The sequence below is a fragment of the Cyprinus carpio genome, chromosome A15 (assembly GCF_018340385.1).
Source record: "Cyprinus carpio isolate SPL01 chromosome A15, ASM1834038v1, whole genome shotgun sequence".
Classification (NCBI taxonomy): Eukaryota; Metazoa; Chordata; class Actinopteri; order Cypriniformes; family Cyprinidae; genus Cyprinus; species Cyprinus carpio.
This window is the reverse complement of record NC_056586.1, coordinates 26362724-26373577: the sequence shown is the minus strand read 5'-3', so window position 1 is coordinate 26373577 and position 10854 is coordinate 26362724. Positions and strand designations below refer to the sequence as shown.

Below are 10854 nucleotides of genomic sequence, written 5' to 3'. Positions count from 1 at the left end.
TTCTTCTTCTACTTCTTTCATGCATTTGGAAAGTCTTCCAGCATTTCACCAATTCACAAACCCCCTGTAGTTCGTTCATGAATCCCTGGTATAATTTAATGTTTAATACACTAAATGGATGGAATATATTTTAAGTCAAAAGTAATCTAAAAGTAATCAAGAAGTAGTCAGAATGCATTACCTAATATGTGTAATCTAATAGTTTGTGTTGCACACTATCATTTCCATCATGTAATTTGTAATCAGTAATGGACTACAATTTGTTAGTAATCTACCCAGCACTGAGTGCAGTGCTTTAATAATTCATATTTTGAAAACAAGCCCTTGACTCAGATACAGACAGGTTACGCAGTGACAATGTCCAGGCGTCGAATAAATAAGGGCTCAAACTTGGTTTTGTGGTGTCAGTGGATTCAGGGTGAAGGTGGTCAGTTACAATCATAAAACATTGGAGATTCCTCTTATTGCCATATGAAAACAAGATCTCAATCAGCCGTCACTCATCTGTGTTGCTCTGGAAAATGCAAGTGTGTCTGTAGCAGGGTTTCTAATGAGATGGGGTGACATATCAGACCATAACTAACTGAGGTTGTCTTTTGGGATAAAAAAGTCATAAACTGGAGGTTGTGAAATGAAATGCCAGTTTCATGAGTGGAGAATTCTTATGAAATCATACACCCTTGCAAAAAAATAAAGCACTGCTACTCCACACGGTCACTGCCTTCCCCGTTGATCTGGACCACCACGTGCTCTTTCTCCAGTGCATCGCCAGTGTGTGTGTTTGGGAGCATGAGTGGACAGGGCTGCATGTCAAAATAGCGCATGCTTTTGGCTTTGCTCTGGCCTTTTCCGTGCCAGGACGTCACCTTGGCGAAGCAGCTGCCGTACTGGATCTCGTCTGGCAGGTAGGACGTCCTCTTGTGGTATCCGGAGCCTGTGCTCTCCTGAGAAGCGGTGAGGAACACCACCAGCTCGAAGTGTTTGGTGTTTGGGGCATTGTTTAGAGGGCTGGATGGAGTTAGAGGGTGATAAAAGGTCAGAGGTGACAGGAAAAGAGGGCAAGGTCGTGACCCCAGGTTATCGACGCTGAATTCCACCGCGGTTTGGTGGAGTTCATGATCGTCACGTTCTTCGTAGAGAACGGCGCTCACACACACGTCCACCAGCGGCCTTGGAAGCAGGTTACAGACGCGGAAAATCAAGCAACGCTGACCTCTGACCTCACACACTACGGTCTGAGGGCTGAACAGGATCCCACCGCAGTGCTTTTGAGGGCGGGAGAACTTAGCCACAAATGCACCTGAGCAGTGACAGGAAAAAAATGGAATGAAATAATATTTAACAAAGTAAATAAAACTGCAAAATAAATAATTGAACAAAGAAAGTATTTATATTGATAATAATAACAATAGAAAATGTATACTTTTTTTTCTTCTTTTTTGTCTGGACAAACTTTGGCACAAATGCACATAAGAAGTGATAGAAAAAATAGGATGAAAGGATAAAAAAGGAAATAAAATTAAGCTTAATAAAACAGCGAAATATTTTAACTATTAAGGTAAATAAATGATGATGATGATGTTGTTGTTGATGATGATAATAATAATAATAATAATAATAATATAAAATGTGTATACAATAATAATAATGATAATAATAATTATTTATTTTTGAAAAATGTAAGTTAAAAAGGTTAAAAAAGGTAAATAAAAAAAAAAAATAAATAAATAAATAAATAAATAAATAAATAAATAAAAACTTTGCCACAATTGAGAGATGAAATTGAATTTAAGGAATTCAAATGAAAACAATGTATAATAAATAATTCAAGAAATAAAGGTCTTTAAAAAAAATCTTTACAGATTGGTTATAGATTGGTTTGGAATGTCATTTGATTTTTTTTTTTTTTAAATACCTATTTTATATAAAAAATATATATAAGCACTTAATTTTCTTAAAATGCAATTATCTGTTACCATTATCTGAATTGTGATTCAGTGAATTCCCCTTTCTGTCTTTACAATTCAACTTCTTATTCACAATCATAATTCTTAAGTTCAGAATTTTGCCCAATCCTGATCAAAAACACTCAAAGTACCCATAGACTAGTTTACATGAGCAGTCATCCCCTGCTGGTAGATTCTGTAAAATTTCCTCTGTTGACAGCCAATACATTTTTTTTTTGTAAGCAAATGTTTCATTATATTATAGTAAATGTTTGTAAATGGACTTTCCCCCTGTCTGTTGTCTTTGGAATCAAAGCACAGGATAGTTGTGAGTGAGCTACAGTGATTAGTCACATGACATCTGCAGCTCAGATGATTGGCTCACAAAACTGCAGTTGAGCCAAGATGGCAACATGCAGAGTGTGTACGTCACCCCTGGGCCAAAAGTGAAGAAACTGCTATCAAAATGAACAGGAATGGTTTCCCCAGGTATTACTGTCCCCCTTAATAACATTGCCATCTTGGAAAGTTCATGCTGCTTGTTTCTGGCTGCATTTGTCAGTTCACTCACAGTATTTGTGTTTATGGGTGGCTTAATAAACTAAAACTCTAAAGTAGGACCAAGTAGCCTACCCTTGATTTCAGTGCATGCATACTGTTACATCTATTTATATTTTCTAGTTCAATAGCAGGACATCTACAGGTCCTTTTACATTTGCTCTGAGGGCTTCAGTACCAGGATTGTCTACAAAACCAGATTTGTGATGCATTTACATTTACCCTGTAGCTCAGAGGCAAAGTTCTCGTGATATTTTTTTATTTAAAACATTCCCATCAAAGAGTCTTTTACTGGTGCTCTCGTTAAAGCATGGGAACTCAGTCCCATGACTGACTGTACATATATCTGAAGTCTCTATAGGTCATTGTGAGATTTTCTGAGGTAACTAATTGGGGGGAAAAAAACGTTTTTTTTTCTTTCAGAATGTTGGATGTAGAAATTAGAATAGAAAGGAACTGAAAGAAAAAAACTGCAAATATAATAATTTAGTAAATCAATAAAATTAATAAAAATAAATGATTACTTGCTTAATTTGTTATTGTTTAATAATTTTTTTTTTGTTGTTGTTGTTTTAAAAAGTAGGTTTGCCAAGACAGATAAACAAATTGTAATAAGAGTTATTGTAAATGCTTTTATAAAATTATTAACTAACATATGTGATTTTAAATCCTCACTGTAACATTTATTTTTTTTATTTTTTAATGCAGTATTGATTTTTTTTCGTATAATGAATCTAGAATATTCCTGTAAATAAAATCTCAATAAAATAAAATCCTCATTACCAAGGTAAGTTATATCTCTTATATAAACTTCATGCATATTTCTATAGTAAAGTAGAAGACTGTGGTGTGTACCAGTGATGAAGGCCTCCAGCATGAGTCCCAGCAGCATCTGCAGGGCGAGCAGCGCTATGGCGGTCGGACAGTCAGCGTTGGGGTACATGGTGCCGTACCCGATGGTCAACTGCGTCTCGAGGGCAAAAGAGAAGGCGGCGGTGAAGCCTGTCACGTGTTTGACACACAGCACATGACCGGGTGGTGGGGAGTCATGGTCGGGCACATCCAGGTCTCCATTGACACGGGCGAGCAGGTACCACAACACCGCGAACAGCAGCCAGTGAAGCAGAAAGGAGCCGCAGAATGCCAGCACCACCCATCGCCAGCGCAGCGCCAGCCACGTCCCCCACATGTCCCGCAGGGCCCCGAACCACGTCTCTCTGGAGCCTGGGGCATTGCCTTGCATCAGGCTCCTTCCGTCCTTACTGACCAGCCGCTGACGGTAAGGTTTGGCCATCAGGGGGCCGGACACAGCCTTTTGGTCGCTGGTGGTGCTTGTCATGGTGATGGAAAGTTGGCAAGCGGTTGGCACCTGGAAAGGTGAGCAAAGACCACCTGATATCAGTTACACATGCTGCATTTCTGCAATTTTGCATATGAAAATCTGATGTTTGTAAAGGGAAAGTTCACCTCAAAATATTAAAAAGAAATTTCAAACACGAGTCAATCTAAACCTGTATGTTTACCTTCTATTTGGTTCTGAGAAATACATAAGCAGATATTTTGAAGAATTTGTATGCAGATGTATTATGCTCTAAACGTTTATTTTACCTCAATTTAATCATTAGTGGAACAGTTGACCCAAAAATAGAGATTTTTTTTCACTATATATATATAGTATAATATAATATATATATATATATATATATATATATATATATATATATATATATATATAGTGTAAAGCTAAAAAGTCTTTTTTTTATTATTTGTTTCTTACAAACATGCAGCTTTTCACTTCACAAGACATTATTTTGATGTTTTTTTTTGGACTCTCATTCTGATGGCACCCATTCACTGCAGAAGGTCCACTGGTGAACAAGTGATGTAATGCACAATTTCAAAAAATCTAAAAATAGTGCCAGATTTGATGTAATTAACAGAAAATGTAATGAATAGTTTGTATTGTTTGACTTGTTATGTAGTGAGGGATTTCAGAGATGATGTGTAGTGTGTGTACTTCTGCACTGATGTGGCTGCCAGGTGATTTAATTGGTGATGTTTCTCAGTGGGGTGTGTGTGTGGAAAGGACAGCAGGAATGTGTGTTTAATCCGCTTTTTTTTTTTTTTTGAGCTGTCTCTCTCTCTCTCTACCAGACGACTGCTAGTAATTAGTCTGACACTAAAAAGCAAAGCACTGAAATAATAATAAAAAGAAAAAAGAAGTCCAGTAGCATAATGTTTTTTCAATGTGTCACGCTGCTTAATGATATTAGATTGTGTGCTAGAGAACCTGGCAAAGAATAATGTACCAGCCCCTTGTATAACAAGTTAAATGTGTCTGTAAATATTATGCAGGCACACTAAATGAAAGTGCCTGAGGATGTTTGGAAGCCAACACTTCAGGTTAAACTGTAAGAGGAGAGTGTCACATTTTCATTTACCAAATGTTAACTTGCCCTCCGGCTTCTCTCCTGGTGAGGAGAGGGAATGTTTTCCTAATGGGGAAAATTGCTGGCTGAAGATGAGTGAGATTTGCTTTCAGTCTTTACAAATTCTAGCATATTGTGCCCTGACCTTGATCCCCATCAGAGGTTAAAATGGGATTTCTGGGTTAGGTGTTTCTGGTGAACTTAGACAAGATATGACATGATAATTTCAATGTAGAATGCATTTTGCCATATTACTACATAAATATATTTACTGGAAAAAAAACAAAACAAAAAACAACAACAATAAAATAAATGACTAAATATAATTAAATAAAATATAATGCTTGCCAAGGCTACATATATTTGACCAAAATATAAATATTGTGACATAATATAAAACACACACACACACACACACACACACACAAAAATCTATTTTCTATTTTAAAGTATTTTAAATGTAATTTCCAATTTAAAGCCTTCAGTGTCACATGATCTTTTATAAATCATTTTAATATGCTGATTTGGTGCTCAAGCAACAAATCTTATTCAATTACAATCCTTATAACAGTTATGCTGGTTCATATTTTTGTTGAAACTGTATCCATAACAACTTTAATTGATAGAAAGTTCAAAAGAACAGGATTTATTAGAAATAAAAATCTTTTGCAACATTAATTTAACACATCCTTGCTGAATGAAAGCAAAGATAAAAGTATTATATTAAAATATATTAATATTTTTTAACTGAAGCCAAACTTTTGTACATATTGCGGTTGCAGTATATATATATATATATATATATATATATATATATATATATATAGTTGTATATATACTTATATATATGTATATAATGTTAGTACTGAAATGTAAACTTTAATTTCAGTTTTCATCATTTTTGTTCACATTTTTAAGATTTCAAGTTTTTACGTAATGTTTATGTTTATTTCAGCTTGATTTAAATTACATTTTTTTTTTAACAGTTTTAGTTTTTATTAACAATAACAACAATGAAATAGACAGAATTTTAGGATAATGCTCTCGAAAATATTTCCATAAATCTTCATTCCATACATTCCGTAAATACATCAAATATCATCATATATATATAAACTTGCAATGCATGTATTGGTCTGGGTTCAAAACCCAATTGTAAAACTTTTAATAAAGCATGGATTTATTTAATTACTGTTGCTGCCAGTAGTTGATACAGTCAGTTGATATCTATCGGAAATGAGAACACATTTATTGTGAATGTTATATAATTATATCATAATTATTTTTTAATTCTTCAATCAGTTAACACCATTCCAGATCATTCTGGCCCAATATAACCGCTGGTCCCTGAAGTACACATTCAATTAGACAAGACCATGAACATTTTCTATCTTAACCTAAACTTCATGAGGGAATCCATCACATGATAAAATACAGTAGACCATAGATGTTTGCGGCACATGTATTTCATGTGATCGGATCTAGCCAAAGGGCGATTAAAACACTTGTCTCTTTATGTGTCCTGTTCCATGGATTAACTTCTAGCTGATAATGTCAGCGCTACATCTAGTGTAGCACATTCTGGACATCTGATGCTATACTATGGCTCCATATGTATAAATGCCATTCATTTACACAAACCCTTTGCAGACAGAGCATGAGTCATTGCCACATAACCATATTGTTGCTTGTCTTCTTACAAGGTTTCATTAGCTTATGAATGACGGGCTTTCAGTTGACAGCGTGACACTGGTCATATTTACAGATGGAACTAAGTTTGTATGAAAAAATGCTTATTTACACTTGCAGATGTTCAATCTTTCATTTCTTTTTTCTTTTGTACATTGCAAAAAAATGTATTTTGTCTTGTTTTTCAAACAACATTACTTGAGAAGCAAAATGACATAAGAAGTCTTGCAAAATGTCTCAAAATCAAGCGAGTTTATACTTAAAACAATAAATAAATAATAAAAAAATACAATAAATAAATAAATAAATAAATAAATAAATAAATAAATAAAATCTGCCAATGTGGTTTTTGACCTAACTGGCAGATATTTAATTATTGTTTTAGGCCTAAATTTGCTTAATTTTGATACATTTTTTAGACTTCTTATCTTAAGTAATTTTGCAAGTAAATATAAATATGCCTTTATATATGAATGTTTAGATCTTTGTACTGGAAAACAAGACAGAAATACTATATAAGAAACTTATTTTTTTGCAGTACACCTAATCTAATGAAATATTCTGGCATACTTTAGATGACACCATGTGATTTTACACAGAATTATGATACATATTAGCAAACAGGACATTTTACACCTATATTTTTGTTAAGTCGTGGTCAGCACATTTCTGTTTGCTGTGATTTCTAGGTACATTTTTTTACAGATTACTTAATTATTTAAAAATCAAATAATGTAGTTTGAGTAAATCTAGATAAGAACATTATTTTCTTTGATTTATTTTTTCCCTTTCATCAGTCATATCTTTGATTGAAATCTTGCAATTATTAAGCTACCTCAATGACACCTCACCTTGTGATTGCTTTCTTCAACACATGAGAAACAATAGCAAAACAATGAGTAGCTGATTCCTGGATATAAGATTAACCTGGACCTTTGTGTGTGTGCGTGTGTGTGAGAGAGAGAGAGAGAGAGTTTGAGATAGTGCTATTAGTTACTGTAAGCACTGTATCTGAACTTTAGCACGTGTCGTGCATGGTTTACTTGTGTGAACTTCAAGCTGAATTAGAATGGAAAAAAATGTGTCTTGTTTCGGTGATTTTGGTTTTGAGTTTAACCAGAGATTTGGACTGATTAAAACTGAGTGATTCTCCACTGCACACAGTTCAATGTGTCAGAGTGCAAATGAGTCTGGTGTGCTCATGGGTAAATGATTATTTCAGGTGTGTGTGTGTGTGTGTGTGATGAGAGTCAGGAAAGAAGGAGAAGAGAATAGAGAGAGATATGGATATTTTAAAGACAGTTACCCTAAAATATACCTTGTAAACGCAAAAAATATATATTTTTAAGAGTCCTTGCCACTTTTTTTGTGAAAAAAAAAGAGTCTGTATCTGCTCCAAAATGACTAAAAGCACCATAAAATTACTATAAAATAGTCTATATTACTCATACACTATATTTTTGCTAAAGAGCAAAGATGCTTCATGCCAAATCACATCAATGCCACATATTTGGTTTCCATTTCATAGCTTTGACAGACCTAAATTTCAATCTTTATACAGTGCAAGAGTCTTATGGGCTAATTTTATGGTGCTATTTTTATTATTTTGGAGTTTGATAGACCCGGTCCTCATTGCATTTCGTTTCTGGCCTGGATTTTTTTTGTTTTTTTTTTTTTTTTTGGGTGAACTTTTCCTTTAAGAGAAAAAAATAGATGTCACAAAATCCTTTATGAATAAACAATGATTCACAAAAACACACACACAAACACAATATCTTCTGTTTTTCTCTTCCAGCTATAAGTCTTATCTAATAATTTCTCTAACAGAGCATAAAACACACACACACACACACACACACACACGCACGCACACACACGCACGCACACACACACACACACACACGCACACACACACACGCACACACACACACACACACCATTTTTACTCACCAATTTTCTCTCTTTGGGGTTTAATAGGGATTCCTCAGTGTTTTTCGACAGAACGTCAAACCTTTTGAGGTGTTCAAGCAGGATCTAGAACTTGAGGAACCGTGGATCCTCAGCCAGAGTGTAAAACCAATCCAGATCCTTCTGTAGGAGACACCAAAGAGTCAAACGCACTGATGAACTCCAACAAACACACACATACAATGAAGAGAGCCGGCCCTGAAACTCATTGGTCACATTACTCAGCATGTGGCCAATTAGGAGTGCTTGAGAGAGGAGGAGAACACCTAGAGTCACTTCTGTGTGTGTGTGTGTGTGTGTTCTTTTTTTTTTTTTTTTGTGTGTGTGTGTGTGTGTGTGTGATGAAAGGAACAGTACAGTAGCTTGTCTTTCTAACCCATCTTTCTGAAGCTGCTTTAACTGATAAACTTCTCTCAACCTAAACTTTTCTTTCGGCTAAGGAGTGAAAACAGATTTTGTCCTGTTTTTGTTGGTCAGCGTGAGAGTTTCTGCATGAGTGCTTGTGTTAATGCTTACATAATGTCTCTCATTTGCAGGAAGGGTCACAATTTTCACATTGTTGATGACAGTTGGTTGCCTTGTAATCACATTTAATTGTTCACTGCAGAAAAAAAATAAAACTTAATTATTTTTATCTTGTTTTCCAGTAAATATATCTATGAATTGTTAAATCAAGGCAAAATTACTAGAGAAGCAAAATGACATCAAATAAAATAGTTTTCTGCAAAATGTATAAAAAGTAATTGAGATTATGCTTAAAACAATAAGGTTTAAAAAATAAACGTAATCCAAGGGGAAAACAAGAATCTTTTTCTGACCCCACTGGCAAATATTTATTTCTAGTTTTAGACCTAAATTTGATTAATTTAGATTTTTTTCAAAAAACAAGACTTAATATATTGAGCTATTTTGCCTATCGAGTAAATATGCCTTGATTTAAGAACATTTAGATATTTGTACTGGAAAACAAGACAAAAATACTGAGTAAGAAATATATATATATATATATATATATATATATATATATATATATATATCATATATATAAGTTTTTTTTTTTTTTTTTTTTTTTGCAGTGTTGTTACTCATTTATTATTAAGATACTTTTAAAGTATCAACTTTCTCTCAGATATTTTTCCTAATTGTGTTGACATTTGACAAGAAATGTATAAGTTCATATTGAGATCTCTGACTTTCGATTGCAGACAGACCTGTGCACAATGTGAAACATTGTTTAGATCTTTTCTGAAACTCTAAATGACTCAAAATGTGACTTTACTGAGGTCTTTTTCCTCAGGAGTAAAATATGAGAAGCTCCAAAGTCTTCCTTTAATCTCAGTGCTTTCTAGAAAGAAGAATTGAGAAATTCAAGATTTGTGCAAGACCACACTTGTACAATTTAACACTGGTAAGTAACAACACTATCAATACTGCTCTTTTCTTAAAATGCCACTAAAATGCCAATAAATGATATTTCTGGTAGTGATTTCCAAATAAAAATTGTTGCCTGTGGGAAACTTTAGTGTCAGGGCCACCTTATCTAAATGAGAGCTCCACACAAAAGTATGCATTATAAAAATATCAACAAATGAAAATATTTTTATGGCGGTTTATGAACAGCTTCCCGCAGGCCAAGGCAGGCTCGTCATTTTCTGTGAGTTGCCATTTGAATACAGAATAGTTGCATCACACAGCTGACGGCCTCAGTTTATTGCAATGATAAGAAATCTGTAGGTCTTCACTGTCAACTAGATAATAGATAACAGCTAAAAGCTAGCTAAATTTTGTATGTTGCTACAGAGCAAACAATGGTGTTTATTTACAATCATTTTGAGAGGAATATACCAATGATATATTTATGTATAAATGACTTCTGTGTCATTCTTTCTCCAACATTTACTCATGATTAAAGGGACGTTTCACTCAAAAGATCTGTCATTTTTTTCAATTTACTCACTCTTATGTTGTTTCAAACCTCTATGCCTTACTTTCTTCTGTAGAACAACACTTGAAAAGTTTCAAAGATCGTTTTACCTGTTGTCTTAAAAGACATAATGGTAAGTGAAGGATATTTACTAATAAAACTAACTGAAATTGCATAAAAAGATCCTGTTTAAGAGTTCACATACCTCGTGTTGCCTCCTCGAGCATCAATGACGGGGTTCACAGCCTTTGTGAAAGTTGTGCAGTCTCTCAATTGTCCTGAGGCGAAGCTGGGCCTCTGGATCTTTGAGCGCTGTGAGGAGAATTCAGACGTGCAGAGC

The 10854-nt window shown here is 34.4% G+C and overlaps 1 protein-coding gene across 4 annotated transcripts; it reads right to left on the bottom strand.

Moving 5' to 3' along the window:
* On the bottom strand, positions 1-10854 carry LOC109067475 (inward rectifier potassium channel 13-like). Of its 4 annotated transcripts, XM_042771614.1 has the most exons (5): positions 10720-10821; positions 10625-10631; positions 8573-8713; positions 3360-3873; positions 1-1300 (listed from the first exon to the last, which is right to left on the bottom strand). In XM_042771614.1, the coding sequence occupies exons 4-5, from the start codon at positions 3841-3843 to the stop codon at positions 702-704; spliced, it is 1083 nt and encodes a 360-aa protein (XP_042627548.1). In that variant the 5' UTR covers positions 3844-3873; positions 8573-8713; positions 10625-10631; positions 10720-10821; the 3' UTR covers positions 1-701. The 4 variants fall into 4 exon arrangements, with proteins under 4 accessions (XP_042627548.1, XP_042627549.1, XP_042627547.1 ...); XM_042771615.1 differs by lacking the exon at positions 10625-10631 and having other exon boundaries at positions 10720-10854; XM_042771613.1 differs by lacking the exons at positions 10625-10631; positions 10720-10821 and adding an exon at positions 9107-9217.

Excerpts from the sequence above, each read along its gene's own strand:
- LOC109067475 (XM_042771615.1), bottom strand. The coding sequence starts at position 3,843 with ATGACAAGCACCACCAGCGACCAAAAGGCTGTGTCCGGCCCCCTGATG. Across the intron at positions 1,301-3,359 it reads GCTGGAGGCCTTCATCACTG|GTGCATTTGTGGCTAAGTTC; the intron begins GTACACACCACA and ends GTCACTGCTCAG.